At 35.6% G+C, this 26,517-nt stretch overlaps 1 protein-coding gene across 1 annotated transcript in view; it reads left to right on the top strand.

Annotated features, from left to right (window-relative positions):
• LOC125681477 (beta-1-syntrophin-like) overlaps nucleotides 1–26,517 on the top strand; it is a 31,952-nt gene that overhangs the window by 2,009 nt on the left and 3,426 nt on the right. The window contains exons 3-15 of the mRNA XM_056143825.1: nucleotides 28–170; nucleotides 2,932–3,128; nucleotides 4,229–4,437; nucleotides 5,777–5,863; nucleotides 9,348–9,413; nucleotides 10,520–10,631; nucleotides 11,242–11,372; nucleotides 11,454–11,552; nucleotides 11,715–11,814; nucleotides 15,634–15,790; nucleotides 15,924–16,062; nucleotides 18,859–19,022; nucleotides 21,191–21,280. Of these exons, the coding sequence (XP_055999800.1) occupies nucleotides 28–170; nucleotides 2,932–3,128; nucleotides 4,229–4,437; nucleotides 5,777–5,863; nucleotides 9,348–9,413; nucleotides 10,520–10,631; nucleotides 11,242–11,372; nucleotides 11,454–11,552; nucleotides 11,715–11,814; nucleotides 15,634–15,790; nucleotides 15,924–16,062; nucleotides 18,859–19,022; nucleotides 21,191–21,280 (1,694 nt within the window). The remainder of the gene's footprint in view (nucleotides 1–27; nucleotides 171–2,931; nucleotides 3,129–4,228; nucleotides 4,438–5,776; nucleotides 5,864–9,347; nucleotides 9,414–10,519; nucleotides 10,632–11,241; nucleotides 11,373–11,453; nucleotides 11,553–11,714; nucleotides 11,815–15,633; nucleotides 15,791–15,923; nucleotides 16,063–18,858; nucleotides 19,023–21,190; nucleotides 21,281–26,517) is intronic.

Raw genomic sequence — 26,517 nt, forward strand, 5'->3', positions numbered from 1 at the left:
GTATCAAGTAAATAATGTATTTTACAGCTTGTGAATGAGCAGGGAAGCCTGACATGGAAGCCAGTGTTTATAGCTTTAACAGACAAAGATATGCTTCTATATGACACGGCTCCTTGGAGTAAAGAGGAATGGGCTACCCCATTCCAAAGTCACCCACTTCTTGCCACAAGGTAAATTCTGGATTTTCTACAAAAAAAATAAAAATCTACCATCGACTTTTAGCAAGTGATGATAGTGTGGGATCTAATCAGTATAGAATTTCAATATGGATTGAGACAACAATGTTTATCAGAGTTTATATGGATCAACTGTTCAAATAGATTGATTTAATATTGTTTAACGTCCCTCTCCAGAATTTTTCAGTCATATGGAGATGTCAACATTGCTGGTGAAGAGCAGCAAAATTTAGGCCTATGCTCGGCACTTAAGACCTTTGAGCAGGGAGGGATCTTTATTGTGGCACACCTGCTGTGTTTTTACAGTCTCATCTGAAGGACTGCCCCATTTAGTCGCCTCTTATGACAAGCAAGGGGTACTGAGAACCTATTCTAGCCTGGATCCTTACGGGATGTTCAAATAGATTGGTACATGTATTACAGCTTTGTGTAGATTACATACATATTAGCGAGCATTGCAAAGTGACACGACAAGGTTGTTCCAATGAATACACATGAGTCACGTGATTTGCTCATTATCAGCTGAAAAATGATGGGGATTACCCACAATACTTCCGGAAAAATGTTGCTGTCACTGCGGTATACTTTATTGACAACCCCGTAAATAAAATAAATAAATTGTTATTGTTTGGAAATTACCACAACCATTTTTTAATTCCAGACAAGCTTTCTTGTACCTTCGGATGTTTTGTTGTTGATAATTGTTTGGTTTTAAAAAAAAATTATATTAGAGGGTATGATTATTATTTAAACAGGTTGAAGTTGAACTTTACCCACATTGACTAAGTTGTGACAGAATTATGGCCCTTTGTTGAACTTAACCCATATTGACTAAGTTGTGACAGAATTATGGCCATTTGACTATCCAGTTGGTTTGTGGATCCATTGATTTCATTGTGTAGTTTATTGTGCTGACTTTCAAATTTGATCTTACTGACTTAGTTTTAGCAAATTTGTAGCACTGTGATAGATCTGATGATTGACAAATGTGATTATTCAATTTAAATTTATTTATTGACATCACCATGTTGGCATACAGTCAAAATAACAAAACAAATGACAGATAACAAAAAGAAAAGGAGAGAAGAGAAAAAAATTATGACACAATGACTGTAGCATATTAAGACCCCCAAGGGGAACCCTATGATTACAGGAGAAGTAGGTGTAGTGACCTACATATTTAAGTGGCTTAATCACTGCAGGTGTTATCCACTTTAGAGAGTGACCAGGGTCTGAAGAGGCGTTAATCTTTTAATTTATTATATACCCATCAATGTTTCATTTTTTGATACTGTGGATTTCACAGAGTGTGATCCGGTTTTCTGGATCACCACACTGGTTTTCTGATTTCGTATCAGTATCCTCTGAAACTGATAATGTCACAATGACGTCACAATGCATCAATGCAACGTTTTTTGTGTAAAATATTGACCCCGTCACGAACAAAACTGCGTACACAAAATATAATTTCACTGTATGTCTCTATTTTTGATAATTTGGATTACATTTACTATCTTAAAAATGTGGATTTAAAATGCATAAGAGGGTATATAATAAATTTATCATTACTACAGTAACTTGATCCGAAGAGTTGGATCATGTCTCGTTGACAGGCGCGGATCATCAGATCAAACTTTACGCAAAGCATCTCGTGTGATCTGATGATCCGCGCCTGTCAGCTCGACATGATCCGACTCTTCGGATCAAGTTACATTAGTAATATTATATATATACACAATGATCCAATGTGCACAAGGATTAATGTCACATAGGATTCCTTGAATTTGATCATCAGATTGATGGAAATATATTTGCATAAATTTTGAAATAGTATATGGCCTCCACTAGCTCTAGATTTAGTGATTTAAGATTTATACATATACTGATAGAATTTTAAGGTCCTGTATCAGCCATCAAAGCATAGATGAAAATGAACAAATAGAAAATGTTTACTTATTAATGTCTACAGTATATTCTAAACATTTTGAATCTAGGTCACTCAAAAACATTTTCAATCACTCTGAATTAATTTTTGTAGGTTTATGACTCTTTCCAATTATAAAATACAAGTAGTATAAGTACAAATTGGGTGCTTCTGTGGTAGGGCTGTGTGTGAACATTTTGTTGCATTGTGATTTTTTATCATGATTCGATGCACCAATTACAGATTCAAGATTTCAGTTCAGAATATACATACACCAAAAACAAGAAATATGGAGTCTGTTTAATATGCAAAACATGTGATTTTTGTGCAAAAGAGATTTGAATCTGATACTACTGTGTTGGAATTAAGCATTTTGAAGATCATTGCAGTTTGTCTTTATATGACATGTGACGTTTTTGTCAGTTCTGGGGTGAAATCAACATACCGGGTAGTACATAATGTTACATTTGGCACCCACATTGGGACCTGGGTACTCTCTGGCAGGTGAGAGTGATGCCTTCAGAACTTCAACCTACAGGTGCTGGCACTGGGAGAGTCCAGATGCCTCTCTCTCTCTCTCTCTCTCTCTCTCTGTATCTCTCTCTCTCTCTCTCTGGCAGGGGACAATGTGGTAGTGTTAGATACATGGCCATCCTAATAACTCTGGCTAGTGGGTTAACCATTTAGCTCAATCATTAGAGTCCGAATTGTCGTACCAGAGGTCCCAGATTTGACTTTCAATACATGTAGAGGTATATATTTGACTTGGTTACACTTTCGTTATAATATTGGTAAATGTTTTTGATTTGAATAACATTTCTCATTCTGCAGATTAGTTCATTCTGGTCGACTCAGCAATCCATCTTCTGGAACAGATGTTCTGACATTTGGTACAAGGTGTGGCACTCGTATTGGAGTAGAGACACACATATTTCGTGTGGAGACACAGAGAGATTTGGCTTACTGGTCTCGAGCCCTAGTCCAAGGTTCTCATGGAGTTGCAGCCATTATCAAAGAAGTTACTTGCCGTAAGTTTGCAGCAGGTTTGGTTTTCATCAAGAATGAATTTATTTTGCTGAGTTTTCTATACTGCATGACTCTGAAGTTGAGTTGTGGCTCATCAGTTTGCAGTATGGGTATACTATGTATCTCTAAAGATACTCTACTGTAACTTTGTCCTTTTTACCGTTAACCTCAAAAATCAAAATGAACCCAAATATTTTAGTAAGATAGCAACTCTTCAAGTGTTGAAACTAGATGCAATCTTTTACTTGTATTTATATCCCTCTCTTTCAGGGGGAGACATTGTTTTTATACTTTCGTCCGTCTGTCTGTCACAAAATCTTGTGAACGCTTCTCCTCCTATATGGCTTAACGGATAGGTTTGAAACTTTGTACAATGTTTCATTGCCATTTGTAGATGTGTATATTGTCAGGACAGGAGGATTAAATTATTTTCCTAAAAGTTGTAGTGGGTCTAAGTGGGTGGAGAATGTGAAATAGCTTGTGAACACTTCTCCTATACGGCATATCAGATACATTTCAAACTTTGTACACTGCTTCATTGCCATTTGTAGATGTGCATATTATCAGGACAGAAGGAATTAATTATTTTCCTAAAAGTCGTAGTGGATCTAGGAGGGGTGTAGAATGTTAAAATAGCTTGTGAATACTTCTCCTATATGGCTTATCCGATAGACTTGAAATTTTGTACAATACTTCATTGCCATTTGCAGATGTGCATATTGCAGGGACAGGAGGATCCAATTGTTGTCCTGAAAGTTATAGTGGATCTGAGGGGTGAAGGGTGTAAAATAGTTTGTGAACACTTCTATGTGGTTTATCGGACTTCATAATGTCTATGTCCCTGCTCATGCTTTTTCCTCCATACCATGCAGTATGTTAAGGGGAGGAAGTTTCATATGGAGCGCTTCCAATTTGGAGAGCTGGGGAGACATTTGTTTTTCATAAAAGCAATCTCTAGTTAAGGAGTTTCCCATCCATAGACCTTGACAGTTTACACAAACAAAACCCCAAAATTTTGTGTAAGCTAGCGATTGAGTATAGACATGTGTTCATGTATGCTAGTAATACTGAAACATAACAAATTTCTGCTCATCATTTTCAGCTGTGAAGTGGCAAGGTAGAGATGCTAGACTCACAATTCACTATGACTCTGGGTTTACGCTCCAAACCATTGCCCCCAGCGAGGGCCCTGAGGCCTCCACTTCAACCACCTCCACAGTGGCTTGGTCTTACCCATACGAAAAGTTACGCATTACTGGAGATGATGGACACAGACTGCTATGGCTAGAATTTGCGGATGGATCAGAACAGGTTTCTTGACTGCACTGAAAATTATTAGTTTCATATTTTCACATTCGGTGGATTTGCAAAATTCTGGAGAAAAAGTATTTATATATAAGTAGGGGGGTGTGTGTCACAATGTATACCAATCATAAATACACAAAATATATCAATTTCGTTAAGATTGATTGGTGAATGTTTAGGGATTTCAGTATTTTCATGTTACGCATTCAATTAGATTAGAGCATGGATACAAAGGGAAAATGTGCCACAGATATGCATTTTAGCAATTATAAAGCCTTAATATGTTGACAGAGCTACCATTGGAGTGAGTACAGCTACATGTATATGAGCGGATGCAGAAATTTCCCCATGGGAGTGGATTCCACCCCGTGCATTTTCAAATTATGGACTAACATGTATTATTTCATAACTGGGAGTGCATACAATTAGGCAGATATATTTATTTTCTATGTAGCCAATGGCCCCTCCACCCCACCCACCACACATATATATGTGCCTAACAAAGCCTCTTTGATTTAAAAGAAAAAATTTGTAGTACATGTATGCTGAAAATCACACAATAGGATATGTGTAATAAATAAAATCATTTAAAATCTCTATTTAATGGCAAGGTGGTGATTATCCTGAAAATTTATATAATAACCCCAATGTAGCAATGACATATTTTAATTTAATGCAACAATTAGATATTTCAGCATTTGCATAATAGTAAATGAAAAATAATATATTGAAATCCATTCCCAAGCTTAGAATTCATCAAGTTGATTATGATCATTTGATGTCAAATGTTTTCATAAATATATGTACAATAATGAATTTCTCTGTCATGGTATACATGGCAAGGTTGATTTTCATGTGAGTGTAGTCTAAACTGACCCTTCAACTCCTAGTTTAGATCCGCCATTGCTTCAGTTGTATCATGACGTCAACGCAGACTGTAGCGTCGCATATCTGTGATCTTGTCACAGTATTACATTTCCTTATCCATTAGGCGCTGCATGCTGTGTAGGGGACCACAAGACTAGAATAAAATTGAGGTACTAAATCTACACAAGTTTGTAATTGGAGATCAAGGTTATGTGACTGGCGAGATCTCTGCCATTTTTGATGAGGGACTTCTGGGATTAGTGACCAAACAACATTCTAGAAGAATGTGCAGCCCCAGCATGGACTTCTTCACACACTTTAGTCATTAGAACTTGCAGTACATTATAAGCTATTTCACAAATTCCATAACAATTTTTAACAATTGGACTTCACCATCATTTATAAGTTTTTCTCATTAGTTTTAGCAGGCTCCACACAGTTTAGAATTCCAGTCTTATTTGATCTTTCCAATTTTCAGGAACTGGACCTTGGTACATGTCCTAAACCAATTGTCTTCGTTCTGCACACATTTTTGTCAGCCAAAGTGAACAGACTGGGTCTGCTAGCATGAGGAAACAACGTAGATGTTCTGGGTGCCAATAATCTTGTCCAAAAGAAACCAGTGACCTCTTTCGAAAGTCTAATACATATGACTTTAGAAAGTACTAAAAACTAGAATTCTTAGTACCGGGTGTTTTGTCCATTTAAACAGTATTTTTGGGGTTGTGGTGATATAAACTACCCAAGACAGAAATGATTAACTTAATTTTTTGATAATGAAGATTTTTCTTTTTGCATGTACTGTTCCAGTTAAAGTTTACGAAGAGAATGATTTGATATGACAACTGTTTAAATGTGTACTTAGAAATGTTTAAATTTAAGAAAATGATAAGGCAATGTTTATGATTCACTAAGTGTTTGGGGTTTTTTTGGACGGAAAGAGTTGCACAATATCCTTTGGTATCCTTTGTTTTTAAGAAAGGGTAAAATTACCAATTGGTGCCATTTTAGATATTGAAAATTACCTGCATGTGCTTTTATTTTAAAGAATGTCGATGTGAGATGTTTGAAAGTGTGTGTTATTTTCATAAAAAAAAAATTATGAATAGAACCAAGTTCAATTAATCAGTCTGGAACATGAAGATGAGAGGAACCATTTTTAATTTCTCTTAATGGCACCATCATGTGTTTGTGTTCATTTTATTGAAGATATTACAGGGAGACCAAAAAATAAAAATAGTATAAAAGTTTTTGAGAATATACATGTGTAGATCTGGGTTTCTTTAATTTGAAAGAGAAATTGTTTAAGCACATTTTGATGTATAGTGGTAATATGATTTCATGATGTAAGAAAGAACAGTGTTAAGATGAGACATTTACATGTATAATGATATTAGAAATCCACTGCTGCATACTATGCATTATAAGCTCAGCATTGATGACATGTTGGTGATAAGGCTGTGTTTAGACTCATCATGTGATATTGTAAGCTTTAAGACTTGCCACATCAATCTTTGTATGGAATATTCTTTTTCTTCATGAAGTTACATGTATGATAATCTCCATCTGAAGGTCAGTTTGAAAAATGATTTGGAAAATGATATTTTAATTGTGAGCTTTCTGTCCTTCACAATGTTACTCCCACCCCCCCCCCCCCCACCCCCCTCATCACCCCTGACCTGGTAATTGTGGTATTGTAAACATGGCTTAATTCCCTCTGTATTCCACCCCCTCCCTCCCTCATCACCCCTGACCTGGTAATTGTGGTATTGTAAACATGGCTTAATTCCCTCAGTATTGGAAATTTGGCTCCTTTTTTAACTGCATATGAATAGAAACTTACTATATGGCTTGTACTTGCATTCCTTAAAAATTGTATCTGAATTGTTGATAAGAATATATTCATTTCCCCTGAAGAAGTTATATTTTTGGTCCTGTAACATTATTTAAATATCAATAGCTTGGATTATCACAAGGTATACAGTGAAATTTGATGACTGACGAGAGCTGGATTTTGGGAGCAATGAGACTAGTTGCTGACAAAGAGAGGTCCAAGTCCTCTTAGAGGGATTGTAATTTCTAAACTGGCCTCATGTCTAATCTATCATTTTTATTCATTGACCTTACATGATCAAGCTTTGATTTGTTAATGTTAGTGGTAAATTTCAAATGGAATATCTGCAGCTTTTAAAATTTTGGCAATTTTTTTAACAGCATTAGGTAGTACCTACACTATTCTGGAAATAGTTATTGTTCAACATGCATCATTGTATCAAACAATATCATGGCCCTGTTACATTTCTACTTTTAGTTGTAATTGTTCAACATGCATACATTCTCTGTATCAAACAATATCATGGCCCTGTTACATTTCTACTTTTAGTTGTAATTGTTCAACATGCATACATTCTCTGTATCAAACAATATCATGGCCCTGTTACATTTCTACTTTTAGTTAAGAAAATAAGAGTTTTATTTAGCAGGATTGTATTGCAGTAACATATACTAGTACTTTGTAATCAAATGATATTAAAATTGTAATGTTTTCCTGTACACTACATACAGAAAGTATACAATTAACTGATTTATATTCTAATATGTTATTAATATAATACTCCATCATATACATTATTATTTGAAAGATTGAAAATGTATGTGATAGAAACTTCAGTATAAAGGTTGTGTGTATAAATGGTCCATTTGATTGCAATGGTCACATCAAAGGTCCAGAATTCATTTTATTTCAGTCCCTCTCCATGCTTACACTGAACATGGACCTTTTTGCATGAAAGAAAGTTACAAATTTTATGAATATTTTAAAGAATAAACAAAGAACTGTGCATTTATGTCCCTATTTATCATACCACTTTCACATTAAAAGTTTATTCAGTTTGAAATTACTTTTTGTACTTTTCAAGGTCTAGTTTTTATTTAACAATTTTATTAAAAAAAAATTATGACAACATCAGCACATATGTATGACGATTTTTGTTGAAAACATTTTATTATGTTTTGTTTATAAAACATCAAGTAAAGTTGGTTTTATTTTTTCTTTTATACAAGAAAGAAAAATGTATCAAATTTAGCAATATTGAATGTTTTTTAAATTGTTTTTTAAGTGTAAGAAAGTTTAAGTCCTCCAATTTTAGCATTCTATCTGAGGTGTGCTATAATATTTCACTCAAAGGTGCACACATATCCTCAACAAAATGTTGATATTAACAAGAAAGACATTTTTAATGGACTGAAGAAAGGATTTCATAACATTGTGCATTTTCCTTTAAAGTAAATCGATTGCAACCCTCTCTAGCATGTAATCCATGTTCACAGTATGCATTGACTTTGTGTAAATGTATTCAGTTTATTGGTGTTGTTGATTCCTACAAATTGTTGTTGTTTAGATTTCTTTATGGTTGTTTTACTGAGTATGTTAATGTTGTATAAGGTATAGAAATAAAGATTATAGTTTTTTTTCTTACTAAGTTAGTCTTTTTTTCCCTGTAGAGTCATAATTTGTTTTCTCTGGATGAAGATTGTGTATGAGCAAAGTTACTCGAGTGAGCATCAAGGCCCATGGACTTTAGACTCCATTGATTAATTGCCAGTTCAGCATTCAATAAGAAAAGGAAAATGATTCAGATACAAACAGGTGTGGTACTGTTGCCAATGACATCAGGCGGGTCAGCACCCGGGTTAATAACATAAACTCACCGACATCAGGCGGGTCAACACCCGAGTTAACAACATAAACTCAAATGATGTGCGCAACAATTCAGTTAAAGATCTCTTCAAATAATTAATATCTTCAATTCTGAATTATTGTACACACTACTTGAATTAGTGATGGTATTAATTATTCTGCTGAATCATTGATGCGTGCTGTAACTGAATTGTTGCTCTCTTCAAATTTATTGAAAGCAACAATTGAATTGATGCGCAATATAATTCAATATTGATTTGATGTGTGCATCAACTAAAACATTGAGAGCAATAATTGATTGATGATATCTTCAAATAATTAAAGATATAAATTACATCATCATCTTTAGACAGCTTCCGACTTGTCATTTAGTCTCTGGATATCATGGGAGCTGTCTCCCAGTATTGATCCAGAGGTATAATTTCATAATGCCGGAAGAAAATATACGTAATATGAATTATTAGTTTTTAACAAATTTGCTTTGATGAAACCTTGATCACATTCTAATTAGAATTAGTCCCCATGTTAATTATTCTAATTAGACTGTAGATTATCAGGGCCGTAAATTAACCTTCAATTTGGAGGAGGCAGGAAATTAGGCGGGGGTCTGGGGGCCGCCCAGGCCCCCAGACGCTGAGCACATTTTGTGCACACTGAACACGTTTCGTGCAAAATCCTTGATTCTAGGGCCTTCTAAGATGTTACTTGACTAACTCATTCTAAAAGAAAGATTTGGAATGCTTTTTAAGGGAGGTATCATGTTCTTAGTTATTGGAAACAACATAAATTCTAATGAACTTTAAATTTTAATTTTTTTTGGCTCAAAAGTTGGAGGAGGCAGCTGCCTCCTCCGCCTCCATGTAATTTACGGCCCTGATTATATGAAGTTTATTTAACTTACAATAATTCATTTCAATTATTGACATCACCCATCTTCGTTATCCAAGGGTTTTTGTTCCACTCCGTTCCTTGACTAGCGAAGATGGTCATCACCATGTTGGCATATAGTCAATATTATGTTAATTGACAAACAGCAGAAACTTAATGAAACTTAATGATAAACAGTAATAAAACAAAGATAAAACAAAGACTTAATACCCCGGTAATTCAAATTTAAAGGCCAATTACAGAGACATCTTGTAATTGTACTAATGTATGGGATCAGTATCACAATATAATGCGTCATTACAGATGTCTTTAATATTTATTGTGATAGGTTATTATAGATGTTGACTTACTTAACTTATTCCTGTTGGCTTCCGGTGGAGCATAGGGCTGCAACAACACCACGCCAACAGACTGTTCTGCTCTCTTCAGCTGAGTCCACGTCATTCCGGCTTCCTTCACTTCGCTCTCGATGGATCTTCTCCAGGACTGTTTGGGCCGTCCTACTTTCCTTTTTCCTTGTAGGTTCCACTCTAGTGCTTGTCTTGTGACGTTGTCAGTTGGTTTGCGGAGCGTATGGCCTATCCAGCCCCATTTTCTTTCCTTGATCGGATTCTGGCTGGTTCTTTTCCATAGGTCTACGTTCAAGATCTTCTCTGGCCACCTGATGTTGAGGATGTGGCGCAAGCACTTGTTGACGAATGTCTGTATCTTGTTGGTGATGGGTTACCCGCCATGTCTTGGATCTGTAGAGGAGGACTGCTTTGACATTGGTGTTAAAGATGCAGACCTTGTTGCGCTGGGATAGGGCTATGGAGTTCAAGATGGGTGGTAGGGTGTTGAACGCTACCCTTGCTTTGTTGATCCGGCTCTTAATGTCCTCGTCTGCGCCGCGATCAATGTTGACCACGCTTCCTAGATAGACGAAGCGGTTGGTTTCCAAGCGGTCCTTTCCATGTAGCTGCAGTGGTTGGTTGAGTCAGTTGTTCATCCGCACCACCTCTGTTTTCTTGGTGTTGATCTTCAAGCCGGTCTTTTCTGCCTCCTCCGCTAGTTGGGTTAGCTTGGACTGGGCATGTTGTTGCTTGTGAGACAGAAGGCTGATGCCATCCGCAAAATCCAGATCCTCTAGATGTTTGGTGAGGGTCCACTGGATGCCGGTGTTGCTGCCCTCTGTGGTTCTTCTCATGATCCAGTATATGATGATCAGGAAAATTGTTGGCGACAGTATACAGCCTTGCCTCGCTCCTGTCTTCACTGCGAAGGGGTTGGTCAGCTTCCCGTTGTGGATGATCTGGCAGGTTGAGTCCTCATACAGCTTCTTGGTGATGTTGACGAGCTTCTTTGGGATTCCGTAGTGCTGCATCAGCTTCCAGATAATCTCCCTGACGACGCTGTCGAATGCTTTCTCGAAGTCGACAAAGGTCGTGTAGAAGGGAGACTGCCACTCTACGCATTGCTCAATAATGATACGCAGAGTAGCGATATGGTCCGTGCACGATCGCTCCTGCCTGAAACCTGCCTGTTCTGCACTCAGCTCCTTATCTAATGCCTCTTTCATTCTCTCCAGGATGATTCTTGTGAGTACCTTGCTGGGAATGGACATCAGCATGATTCCTCGCCAGTTGCTGCACTGGGAGAGGTTGCCTTTCTTCGGAAGCTTCACCAGGTACCCAAGCTTCCAGTCGACAGGCACTTGCTCCTGTTCCCATATCTTCACTATAAGATGATGTAACAGCTCTGCTGCTGTTGCCGCTTCGACCTTTAGAGTTTCTGGGGGGTGGGGGGGGGGAGGATGCCGTCAGGACGTGCTGCCTTACCATTCTTCAAGGATTTGATTGCTTTGATGATCTCTGCCTTGGTTGGTGTATTGATGTTGATGCTGAGGGGCTCTTCTTCTGGTGTTATGTCGGGATCTACTTGCGGTGGTGGTCAGTTGAGGAGTTCTTCAAAATGCTCCACCCATCTTCTTCTTTGCTCCTCGTCACTTGTGATGATTTTCCCGCTCTTGTCCTTGACTGGCTTACTCAGGTTGAATCTCTTTCCTGACAGGGCCCTGGTGATCTCATACACTCTTTTCATGTTGTTCTGTCTGGCTGTTGTTTCTGCCTCTTCTGCCAGGTTGTGCACAAATTGCCTTTTGTCATGCCTTGCGCTCTTCTTCACTTCTCGGTTCAGCTCCTAATACTGTGCTCTGAGGGTGCGCCTTCATCTGTTGATCATGACATCTGTTGATTTCCTGTTTCATCTCTCTGCTCCTCTCTATCTTCTCCTAGGTTTCCTTCATCAAGCACTCCTTCTGCTCTCTCTCTTTCCTTCCCAGGACTTTGGTGCAAGCTTCCTTCCAGGTTTTCTGTACTTCTGTCCAGTGGTTCTCTACGGTGACCGCCCATGCAGTATTCGGACGGTCCGATAGTCCGACGGTCCGGTAGTCCGACACTCCGATAGTCCGACGGTCCGATAGTCCGAAACTCCGATAGTTTGTTGGTTCAAGCCCAGTATTCCGACGGTCCGATAGTCCGACGGGCCAGTATTCCGACGGGCCGGTATTCCGACGGTCCGATGGTTCAATATTCCGACGGTCCGATAGTCCGACATGTTGACCATCACCAAAAATTTTAATTAATAGAGTTAAAATTTGTTCATGTCAGGCATTATTTTATGGAAATTACCAGAAACCGCCAAAATCGACACGGCCTGATTATATTTCTGACCAAAATCATTCAAGTGTGAACTAGATCAGAGAAACCCGGTATTTATGGAAATTAAAACTGCTAACTGATGAAGTACAGGCAAAATATGTAGTAAATGACCCTTACCATTGCAGAGAAATTCAACCAATTTTTTACACGGACGGACAAACATCATCAAGCTTTAAAACACCTAACTTATTGCCCTTCAATGTTATGTTTAAGTGTCTCCGTGTCTTACTCCCTGACATGATAAAATTCTTACATCATTTTGAGATCTAACTGACTAGGTCTTTGTGTATGAATATGGCTTTAGTAGTCTATGAAATTATTATCAAGATAATAAGCCAAATGATATTTTGGTCGATGATGAAAGACTGTTACACGTGTTGTAAGTTTTAATCTGTATACTCAATCAAAACAAAATGAATGTTACAATGAGCTGTCGCGTACAGAAAGTAAAATTAAAAAAAAACTTGTTCACATTAATGGTATGATTGGGCAAAAATAACATTCATAATTACTTGCAATAACAATGTTTATGTTAAAATTTGCTCTTACTCCAAGACAACATTTGCAGCTCTGTTTGTTTTCATATAAAACATAACAGAAAAACATGTTAGGTGTAAAAGATTGTCATTTATTTAAAATGACGAAAAATGTGAGTCCTAAAAATACAGAACGAAATTGGCTGGGAGACATACCCGCATCTTGACTAGAAATGCAATATATAAAAGTAATACACAACAGCGTTCTCCCAGCCACAATATTGTTACAAAAAACAAATGCGATAAAATACAATATCATGAATCTTTACTGGAAACAAAAGTGGTGCATAAAAAAGGCCATGAAAATCTAGGGTTACCATGTTTGTTGGCAAAAAAAGGGAAAGAAAAGAAAAAAAAAGCCTAATAATCAAACAGAGCAAACAAAGGAAAAACAGAACCCCGGTGTCGTTATCCAGGTGAGTCAAGACCTAATCAGAAGTGACTTAATTGTAGAAGTTGTTACGATAAGGCGGAAATATGCCCCAATTAAAAAAAATATATTACAAATGAAGTATATTATCCTGGTAAATATCCCCTCTACAAAAAAAATGGAATAAAACTCAAAATATCACTAAGTAACCGATTGAGATTGTAAATTACAGTGCCATGCCATTGAATGGCGTCCAAAACGAAGAAAATGTTTACACTAGTTTATATCAAAGTTATTTTAAGGAAATGCAGCCGAAAAACATGTTTATTCCATTCCTAGTAACCTTATAATGTTTATAGCATAAATATTAAGATAATGTCAGCTAATACTGTAAATATTTGTATGTTTTTAAGACTTTTACTGACCCCCTTTTTCGGTTTTCCGCTGTAGGACATCATTCTCCCCACTATTACCAGACCCAACTTATCAGAATACTACTACTATATTTATTTTCCAATCAAGGGCCCTCAAGGGGCAGCATGAAAATACATACAAATAATGTACATATACATATACAAGTAAAGAAAGAAGTGATTACATAACACATAGTTATATACAAATACAGTGTCATATATTGTTCAAAATAAATTTTCCAGTTATATTTAGAATGGATGGCTCTTCAGAACATAGTATGTAAATGAATTTTTGTTCATCATTGAGTTTGGTAAAAATTTTAACTGTTTTTTCTATAGCACCAAAAAAAGATTTTCTTTCATCAGCAAAAACTTTTCACATTTAATCAAAAAATGGATCTCATCACCTAATAAGCCGGAGTTGCATTTGTTACATATTCGTTCATTCCTAGTAATACCAGAATATCTACCAACTTCAATCATTAATTTATGAGCTGATATCCGTAACTTACAAATAGATCGTCTAATATCAAAATTTTTAATTTTATTAAGATAGTTCTCAAAACCAAAGTGCTCCTTAAGCTTAAAATAAGTGCACAGTTTCCCATCAATTAATTTATTTCGATTATTGTACCAGGTTTCAGTGTATTTATCACAGAGTAATTTCTTTACAATTTTCTTAAATCTATACTGACTAAAATCTCTTAACGGATATCCAATTTTAATATATTCTAAAGCTTTTTCTACTAGTGAGTACCATGACAGTTTGCTGTTTAAATGTAAAGATTTACTACATAGATAAGCATCCTTAAGTAGTTTAAATTCATTTTGGTTTTCAAGCCTGTGCCAATAACAAATGATTGATTTCAAAATATCATGATGTAGAGGAAATCTCCCCAATTCTGATAGTACAGCAAAATATGTATGTTACTGAAACACATGCCTGTGGTATAAGCTGATGTTTGAAACATAGGAGGAATGCTGTTAAAAAACAAGTTTCCATTTCTCTGATTTCTTAGTAAAAATGAGAATTATAACCAAAATTCCCCTTATTATGCAATTTTTTGCAATATAATCAACAGATACCAGTGACTAACAAATTGATTAAAAATGTAACATTATACAAATATTGCTGTTTTTAGGTCAATACAGTGATTAAGCCGCCTGAGTAGTACAATATTCACCGAGCCCAAAGAACGAGGTGAATAATGTACTTTGAAGATGACTAAATCATCGTATTGACTGGAAAAAACCCCAGCAACATTCATTTTATTATATGATTTAATGATTAAATTACACAAACTCATTAAGTTATCCATGCCATCTTACTTGTTGACATACCGGCCCGTCGGACTATCGGACCGTCGAAATACCAGCCCGTCGGACTAACGGGCCGTCGGACTATCGGACCGTCGGAATACTGGACGGTCACCGGAAAAAGATTACCGAATGAAAATACTCAAACTATTTTAGGAGATATTGCCAGTTAAACGAGTCTACTCCATCAGTTTAGATTAGTATTTTTTTCGAGCTTGGTCCATTCCGGCAAGGTTTTTCAATATACCTCATTAATTTATTTCAAATATTTTTATATATTCTAATAGCCCTGGTTTCACAGATGTGCGGAAACTTTACCGAATGAAAATATATCAAGTATTAGCGGAGATATTGTGATTTTAATCCATGTCACTACTCCCATTCCGGCGTTTACACTTGCCCTGATTAAAAGTCGGGATCGAAATTCCGTCATTTCGCGGGAAAGTGTTGATAAACAACATAAAACTTCAAAAAAAAAAAAGAAAACACGTACTTGACTTGAAAATGAGTAATAAGCTTGTGAAAAATTTATCTCAGAAGTTAAAAGTAACATCTCCAACAGTCTTAAGGTAAGTTTAAGATCTATGCCAATGTAGAATAAAATAACACTAAGAAATCGTATTCACCATATAAATGAACTGTTATGTAACAGTAAGTCATGTCATACTTATAATACTGTGCCGTTCAACATTATGCATTTAGTAAGGCAGAGGAACTAACCCAGTTGTTAGACGTTAAAGTCGGGAGCCAGGCGCTGTCTGCTCTTAATTTGACAGGTTCTTGTCCTGTTGTTATGTGCTTGGAACTAGCAGCTAATACCATGGGGAAGTCCTTCAACAAGGTATGTTTTGTTTACAGAGATGGGAATGGTAAATTCGAGGTAATATGTAAGAAGAACATTGTCTTAGCAATGTATATCACTCATTGATAAAGCGCATAAGTGTACTGTTTAGCATAATGTCTTGGATTATAATTTGTGTCTGTATGAATTACTCTAGTCTTATCCTTGGATATCTTCTTGGTGAAATATAAATTAGTGTATAAGGTTAGTTATGTTTGCATGTACCTATTGTATGTAGTTTTAATGTCTGTAATATATGTTATACTTCTCTTATGATATTTATCTATATGTCTTGTCGGTAATACGCAATTTCCAAGTTGCCCAATAGTTCTTTCCCTTTGTGGAACTCTTACGCACAGTGAGACTCAAAACATACTATTGTCCACACGCGATGGGTACAAAAGCTTATCGCTGCCTTCATATATTGCCTAGAGGCTGATTATCAGACATCGTGCAACCACCTAAACTGTAGGGACACACAATATTAGTAAGTTTATTAGTATTCAATAATAAAATAGCGCTCAAACAAAAATCGAAAATCACTTTTTTCTTTGATAAAAGTATCACTCGGGCAGAAGAGAAAATAAGAAATTATTTCATATCTAATTTAATAGCCTAATTCAATCAAATATTATTCTTGATGTGGTTGGTGTAATGTATACTAATGGGTATTATAAACAAAATTTACACTTTCATTATTCTATCCGTATTTACATAGCTAGTCTATAGTATAGGTATACATCTTGTACCCACCCGAGCGTTCAACAGAACACTGAACGCACCTCTATCACAGAAGAGCTGATATCTCGGAAGTTGCGTATTAGAGGTAATGTTGTATGAAATGTGTCAGAAGATACAAATAGAAATATTTATTGGCACAAATTTAATTTACAATAATTGGCAAAGGCCCATTGCACATCATTAGATAATGTTAACATAATTTTTATGCAGTCTTAATCTGATAAATTTCACAGTACTTTATGTATATCACTGTTAAATTATACTTGTAACATGTATCTTTTATTGTCCACAGTAATGTTGTTCCTTGTTATATTATAAATGTTTCTATGGTAGGTGTTTCTTAGCTTAGAATAAGATTTACATTGAAAAAGAAAATGAATTTCAAACTCAATGACACCAGTATTGCAAGCATTACAACATCTTTCATTCATTGATGTGGAATTATATCTACCACTTTCTATTGCAAGTTTATGTGCACTCAATCTTATTCTACTAACAAGAATCTCTCTGACAGATACTTTTTCTGAGTAAATCAACATATGGACTTCTTTTTCTCGTTTATAATTTTTTTTTTTTTTTAATAAAATTCAAGTTTTTCGTAACCTAAGATTTTTGATGATTGCTTCTGAGTGCACTGGTCAATGATTCTTTGTTTCATGTTTGGTAAAAGGTGTTGAATTGAACCTTTTAAATTATATTTTGTAATGTTTGAAAATCCCAGATTATCTAGAATAGAAAATATTTTCCTAGTCAAGTATTGTAATCACTTGTGGATTGGTAAAGTTTAAAAGCCAAAGAATCAGAAGTTATCAGATGATTCCAATATTTAATATTTGAGAATGAAATTTTGGACCAACGTGGTAGTCTATTAAGTTCTGCTAGACAACCAGCATGGGATATTTTGCAGTGTGCTCCGAGGATATCTTTAATGAATTTTAAATGAAATGTTTCTATATTTGAAATATCTTTGAATGTGAGACCCACTCCCCATATTTCACTACAATAAAGAAGAACTGGAAGTACAATAGCATCAAAAAGTTTTTCTAAAAGTTTACATGGGTTATCAATACATGTACCAATAAAAATTCTTTTCATTTTAAAACAAGCTTTTCTAACTTTTTCAATAAGCACAGCAGTTGCTAAGCTAAACCTTCCATTACATTTCATCATAACACCTAAATAGCAGTATTTTGGTAGAATTTGTATTGTATTGCCACATTACCTTGACGTCTGCCATTCGAGTTAAATATCAAAACTTAAGATTTATCTACATAAATAAGATAACAATGAAGATAACAAACAGTGATCAATCTCATAACTCCTATAAGCTATACAAAATAGAGTTGGGCAGACATGGACCCCTGGATATACCAGAGGTGGGATTAGTTGCCTAAGAGGAGTAAGTATCCCCTGTTGACTGGTCACACCCGTCGTGAGCCCCATATCTTGATCAGGTTATCCATATTCAAAATCAATGTGCCAAGAATGGTCTAACAATCGGTATGAAACACGTCAGACAGCATTTGACCCAATGATAGGTTGTATTGGCAAACTAGATCGTTATAACAACCATAGAATTTGCAAAATGCTGACTTTAAACGAGACTGTTGAAACCCCTGTACCATCAACTTGTTTGTCAGTAGCCTGCCTCAGTTTAAAAACTGACGATATGCAGAACAAGCTCTTGCATATCGAATCAGTTGAGATATATAAACACCATATGCAGGTGATAATGGAATATTGCTACATAAATATGGGAAGTTGACGATGAAGAAGCTGAAATCATCCCATATGTCATAAAGTTGAGCTGTTAGTTTGCCGTTAATATCTACTTTCAATAAAATATCTCAGTATGAAGCAAAAGTGGACAACTCTGTGGTGTCTTTTATTTCAAGCTCACAGGGATATATTGATTCGGCATATGAATGAAAGTTATTATTGTTAATAGATAAAACGTCATCAATATATCTTGTTATATAGTTATATGTCATCTCCAACTCAAAATAAAGACAATTTGATTTGACTTTGCTTGAATTTTCTTTTGGCTTTATTTAGGAGGAAGCTTTAAAATTATCAGGAGTAAACAAGAAAGTCTATACCAATGGCCTGAAAGCATTGGAGAGCATGCTAGACCTTTCAACCAATGTCACCATAAAGGATCTTGCCATACAGTTTGGCTGCACACCTGCTACAGAGTTAGCATCCAAAACTCTCAAAAGGTGAATGATTACCAATACAAGTCTAGTTTTTAAACACATTCTTAATCACTTTTGCCAAAAACAGATGTACAGCAAACAAAAGAATAATCTCATTTCAAAAAATCCCTTCATGTCATTTGTGGTTCAATTTATATGAAATAAAAAATAAAAGAACCTCAGAAATGTCCACATTTTTTCAAATGATTTTAGAATAGTTGCAGTGATGTGAAGATATATTCATTATTTTCAAATCTAAAATTGACCTTGTGATAAGATCTTTATTTTATCTCTTGCAATACTGTGTTGAAAGCTTGTTTAAGAAATTAATAATCATTTTAAAAACTTCACTAAGGTATGAAATGGAGTGGTTGCATTAATTTATCAAATTCTATGAAGCCCAAAGGGCTTCTCATTAGATTTGATCATTTACCGGAATTACTGCACCACTTCATAGCCTATTATAATTTTTCAAAAAATGGCTATTTATTGCTTATATATGTAATGCATTTGAAACAAACTATTTCAGAATTTGACTCAGACCATGACAACTTATATTGCATGGTGACCCAGAAACGAAATGATTCCTTGATGATTCAACTTTGTGCGATATCATTAGAGCTATTATTTCATGACCTAAGATTTCTGCCATCATTCTGAGAGTGCATTTACATTTATCACGCCTCAGACAAAATTGTTGAAATCTGATTGGTCAGATCTTGGTCACATGACGCCGTGAAAAAAACCGTATCATGCGAGTAAAATCCGTATTGGGCGAGTAATTTTATTTATCGTCGGGTTCGACTTGCAGCCGTTTCAAAAGGAAAGACATTTGACTAAGTTGTATGATATAGACCCCCACATATACAGTTAGAGGTCTTCGACGTGATAAATTCGTTTCACAGTCAGTTAGTGACCTGATACGGAAAAATACATGGTGTGAAAAGATAACCCGTATCGGGCGAGGCTTTGCCTCGCCCGATACGGGTTATCTTTTCACACCATGTATTTTTCCGTATCAGGTCACTAACTAACTGTGTAACTAATAGTATTTACCTAAATAGGAATTTGAGTTGGTTGTTGAGTAGAAAGTAATGGGGGTGTTGAATAGGTTGAGGAATTGTACAGTTAGACCAAGCTAATCTTGATGCTGGATAAGACACTGATCCATGTTTCCTTTCTGAGGAACTGATGTATTCATCTTTTCCAGGTTTTTTTTTTATTTGATCAATTTGCCAACTTAGAAGCAACACATATGTCCTCTGACCCCCCCCCCCCCCCCCCCATATTTCATTTAAAACTGAAGTAATTTTTGCTTTGGTATGCTTAAATAACAAAGTAGTACCACAAATGCATACACATCATGACATTATAAAAAAGAATCCAATGAAATTTTTAGATCACCTGAGCCAAAGTCGTTGTCTATCGTCGGCGTCGTAAACTTTTCTCATTTTCGACTTCTTCTCAAGAACCGTTGGGCCAATTTCAACCAAACTTGCCACAAAGTATCCTTGGGTGAAGGGCTTTCAAATTTTTCAAATGAAGGACCATGTCCATTTCAAAGGGGAGATAATCACAAAAATGCAAAAATAGGTGGGTCATTTAAAAATCTTCTCAAGAACCACTGGGCCAGAAAAGCTGAGATTTACATGAAAGCTTCCTGACATAGTGCAGATTCAAGTTTGTTCAAATCATGGCCCCCGGGGGTTGGATGGAGCCACAATAGGGGATCAAAGTTTTACATACAAATATATAAGGAAAATCTTTAAAAATCTTCTCAAGAACCACTGAGCCAGAAAAGCTGATATTTACACGAAAGCTTTCTGACATATTTCAGATTTCAGTTTGTTAAAATCATGGCCTCTAGGGGTAGGATGGGGTCACAAGGGGGATCAAAGTTTTGCATACAAATATATAGGAAAATCTTTAAATATGAGCTAAGGTGACTCAGTAAAGCAATGTGGCCCTTGGACCTCTTGTTAAAGTTTAGTATTGATGGTTGGTTTATTTATCCCAGAAATAACTTCAACAGAATGTTTTTCACTAGCAGATTGTTTTGTACAAAATATCTAAGGAAAGTGTTTGTGAAATCACTTTTGTCTCTTTACTGTACATAACATTTGCCACTCCTTTTGTAACATGAACATTTATGATACAATGGTTTTAACGAAAGAAAAATTTGTTCTTTGAAGTTATGAGGAGGAATATAAATCCAAGTCCTGTACAGAGATGGACTTTTCATCTCCAATGTTCCAAGCCACGGCTCTTTGTGCTGCATGTAGGTAAGTAAAGCAAATACAGTGGACTCCATTTACAGTGTAATGCAGGGGAAACAATTCATTATATCTGTGATTACCATAATCAGATGATCAGCTGATTCCTCATGTAATATATTGATCAGCTGATTCCTCATGTAATATATTGATCAACTGATTCCTCATGTAATATATTGATCAGCTGATTCCTCATGTAATATATTGATCAACTGATTCCTTATGTAATATATTGATCAGCTGATTCCACATGTAATATATTGATCAGCTGATTCCTCATGTAATATATTGATCAGCTGATTCCTCATGTAATATATTGATCAGCTGATTCCACATGTAATATATTGATCAGCTGATTCCTCATGTAATATATTGATCAGCTGATTCCTCATGTAATATATTGATCAGCTGATTCCACATGTAATATATTGATCAGCTGATTCCTCATGTAATATATTGATCAGCTGATTCCTCATGTAATATATTGATCACCTGATTCCTCATGTAATATATTGATCACCTGATTCCACATGCATTATATTAGAATAGGAAATGCATTTTGACAATCTGAATTTTAAATCATGTTATGTGGAGTTGAAATGTTTTTAGCTCACCGGAACTTAAAGTTAAGTGAGCTTTGTCTGGCATCTTTTTGCAAACTATTAATAATTTTGACTTCTCCAGAACCACAAGGCCAATTTCAACCAAACTTTCCATTAAGCATTCTTGGGTGAAGTGGATTTAGAATTGTTCAAATAAAGGATAACGTCCATTTTAAAGGGAAGATAATTAAAAAATCTTGTTCTTAAGGACCAATAGAGCAGAAAAGACCAAACTTATATGATAGCTTCCTCAAATAGGGGAGATTCAAAATTGTGCAAATCATGACCACCGGTTGTAGGGTAGGCCTACAGTCAGGAATCAAATTGTACATGCATGGGAATATTGAGAAAATATCTATTGAAATCTTCGCAGGAGCAGCAGGGCCATGTCTAGTTATATTAATATTAGTGCTATCACTACCGAGAAATTTGGTTTGTATTTTTTGGATTTCGGTTTGTTTTACATTTTATATTTCATTTTGTTTGCTACACTCGCTACGATTGATTCTATGTTTTGTCACTGATATTCTAACCAATGAAATTCCATGTAACATCGGTAATAGTGAAACAAAACATGGTAACATGTAGAAAGAAATCGCTCTTGTTGGAATATTTTATTTTTCATTGAAAGTGAGAGTCAGAAGTCGTTAAATTTAAAAAAGCAATTACAGTCTGCAAAATATTGAAGTGCAATTGTAATGAAGTTTGCGGTGCAGAGACATTGCTCTGGGGTCCTCATTATTCCTTAATTCATTAAAGAGACACTACAGCTCATTTTGTGCAAAAATCATGAAATGACAATTTTCCTAGCGCTTTCTCAATTTTTGTTGCATTGTTGAAAGTATGAACTTTGCGAAAATAACACTTATCTAAAGTTAAAAATTATCGTTTTAACGTAAAAATTAATACTTTTTGATGGCCTATACAAAAAATATCGAGTCTCCTCCTTTCAGTTTTCAGACGCATGCGCATAGACAGTAAACAGTGCAGCATGTCATCCAGTGAGAGAAAGTGTAGTTGATAGATCTAGAATTTTGACAGATTCTGTGAGAAAAAAGGTAAAAATAGAATGAAATAAAACTCATACGTGAAATAAAATTTACCATGGTATCAGTTTGACCGTTGGAAAACAAAGAGTTCGGAGAAACCCATGTAACTCAGTGGCGGATCTAGGATTTCCGAAGGGGGTGTGAAAGTCAAAGATTAGGCACAGTAATCGGCCATTCTGGTGCAAAATTTGGATTTTCATTCAAAATCTGTGGCGTAAAAAGGGAGGGGGGATCCTGCCCCCCCCCCCCCCCCCCCTAAATCTGCCATTGAGACTAGCTGCGAAGACACTACTTTTAAAAGTAAGTGCTATTTTTATCTGAACACGACACGTGTTAGTTGTAAAAACATCGGTCAATGGGAACATGGAAGGGTTTCTGTTGAAATAATGATTGATATAATTACTTATTTTAAGGAGCAGGGAATACTCTTATATTTGAAAGGTGAGTGTGGACCTCCTTGAAGGGGAATTTAGATAATTTCCTACACAACACCTTTGCTGTCATTCAAAACCACGTGATGTAAATAAGCATTCAAAAGTCCGAGTCAGAATGAAGAAACCTTTGAATTCCGAACGATCTTCAAAGCGCAGTTGAGAGTAAATTGATGCATCCCAATTGTTCAAAATTGTCAGTATCGATATGAATTTTATCATTTTATCAATACATGTTTTAAAAAACACTTTATTAAAATGTGGAAAATGAGCTGTAGTGTCTCTTTAAGTTATTTTATCAGACAATATAAAACAGAACCAAGAAAACCAAAACCCCAGGTTTAATTTCAGCCCTTTGTCTTGTTATGTGCTGTTATTATTTTTACTGCTAAAATTTCAACAGCATTGATAAAGTAAGAATGACGAAGTACTGACTGGTCACTTACCAACCTGCATGAAATCATTCTTTTCAAATTTGGTATGAAACATATTTGGAACAAGGGGAACATAAATTGTGGACGGGTGATTCAATTTTATGGAAAGGGCTTATATAGGCATTGTGCCTGCTGCCTAATCCCATTTATGTATGTATTTTCTATATATATATATACATGAATAAAATACTGTTGAAATTAACATAAATTGTAAATTTCAGGATTCCTGCACCCCTGGGGCCTTAGGGGCAGGGCAAAAACTGCCCAAAATTGACCAATTTTCAAAAATCTTCTTCTCAAGAACCGCACATGTGTAAGAAAAACTAAATGCATGGTGATGGAGAGCAGGGATTAGGCCTCTACCAAAATTGTAAATTTCATGATTCCCGGGGTAGGGGCTCTGACCCCAGGGTGGGGGCCAAACTTGGTATATAGTGATAAATGGATAGAGCAGGTACATGTAGTATTTTACCAAAATTGTGAATTTGATTTTCTCCAGAGTAAGGGTTCTGACCTCAGGGTGGGGCCAAACTTAGTATATAGTATGTATGTGTAAGTTTGCTGATACTGTATAAAATCTAAATGCATACTTAGAGATAGCAGAAAAGAATGTACAAAAAATGGTGAATTTCATATAAACCCAGGGTTATGACTTTAGGATGAGTCCAAATTAGTCATATATTTTAATGTTGATACACCTATTATTTAAAGCCTATCAGTGTATGCACTTTTGAGGGCAGTGAAGTTTTAAGAACACATCTTGTTTATACTGTTGCTGAACATTAGAATTTAGCTTAGATATTCAGAACAGGAAATTTTTTCTAGATTTCATAGCCCATGGAAGTAGTGATACTTTTTCACTAGTATTCAGGTGACCGATAAGGCCTGTGGGCCTCTTGTTTGTTACTTTAAAATAAAAACAACAAAATAGTTTTTTAAATTGCATTTATTTATCAGGAAACATGTCAATAACTAAAACACATGTCATTTTCAATATGTTCATCAAGTTCTAGAATAATATGTGCAAAATTATTGAATTAACGTTATTCTCCAAAATGTTATAAAACAAACAAATGTGGACACATTTTCCTTATACCATGGTTTACATATCACTTTTTTCTGTTTATATTAGTAGATGTACATCTGTTATAGTTATTCATGAAAAAATTCATACCTTTCCTTAATAATTTCAAATCTATAGCTTCCAGAGTATGTATACCCCCATAGAAAACCGAAGTCTGGCACCATACTGTTGAGCTATTCAAAATCACTCATGGATTAAAATTTTATGTGATTTCATGAGAAGACACAGATAATGATTTCTTGTCAACTTGGTAAAATGTTTGTGAAAAATAAAGGAAATCTATCGCATAACGAACTTGATAAATAATTTAATGAAAACAGTTATTATCCTTGGATTCAATATTTTGAAACATATCAGTAATTATTCAAATATAACGAAGACTTTTGAAATATTTTATGGCTAACAAGACTTTTTACAATAACTATCGAAAAAGACTCAAACAAAATTTATGTTCCAGTCATTAAATCTACGTTAAAGCTTCATTGCCATTTGTAGATGTGCATATTGTTGGAGCGGGAGGATCCAATTATTTTCCTTAAAGTTATAGTGGATCTAAGAGGGGTGGAGGATGTAAAATAACTTGTGAAGACTTCTTTTATATAGCTTATATGATAGATTTGAACTTTGTACAATGCTGCATTATATCTCCCCTCTTTCAGGGTTCTTATACTTTCTGTCTGTCCGTCCGTCCATCCGTCACAAAATCTTGTGAATGCTTCTCCTCCTATATGGCTTATCAGATAAACATTAAACTTCGTATGTACAATGCTTCATTGCCATTTGTAGATGTGCATATTGGTGGGTCAGAAGGATCCAATTATTTTCCTTGAGTGGATCTCAGAGGGGTGGAGGATGTAAAATAGCTTGTGATCACTTCTTCTCCTATATGGCTTATCTGATAGATTTGAAACTTTGTACAATGCCTCATTATCATTTGTAGATATGCATATTGGTGGGACAGGGTGATTCAATTACTTTCCTAAAAGTTATAGTTGATTTAAGAGAGTTGGAGGATGTAAAATAGCTTGTAAACACTTCTCCTTCTGTATGGTTTATCATATAGATTTAAAGCTTTGTACAATGCTTCGTTGCCATTTGTAGATGTGCATGTTGTCAGGACAGGAGGATCCAATTATTTTCCTAAAAGATCTAGTGTATCTAAGAGGGGTGAAGGATGTAAAATAGCTTGTGAACACTTCTCCTATATGACTTATTGGAATTCTCCTTAGGACCTATATGGCTTATAGGATAGATTTGAAACTTCGTACAATGCTTCACTGCCATTTGTAGATGTGCATATTGTCGGGACAGGAGGATCCAATTATTTTCCTAAAAGTTCTAGTGGATCTGAGAGGGATGGAGGATGTAAAATAGTTTGTGGACACTTCTCCTTTGTGGCTTATCCGGAGTTCATAATGTCTATGTTCCTGCTTATGCTTTCTCCTCCACACCATGCAGTATATTAAGGGGAGGAGGGAGCAGGGGAGACAAATTCCAAGGGGAGATAATATTGAAATAGTGAAAATACATTAACTTTTAAAAATCTTCTCCAGAACCACTGGGCCAATTTCAACCATATTTGGTACAAAGCATCCTTGTGTGAAGAAGATTAAAGTTTATTCAAATAAAGGGCCATGCTCCCTTCA

The sequence above is a fragment of the Ostrea edulis genome, chromosome 1 (genome assembly GCF_947568905.1).
Source record: "Ostrea edulis chromosome 1, xbOstEdul1.1, whole genome shotgun sequence".
Taxonomy (NCBI): domain Eukaryota; kingdom Metazoa; phylum Mollusca; class Bivalvia; order Ostreida; family Ostreidae; genus Ostrea; species Ostrea edulis.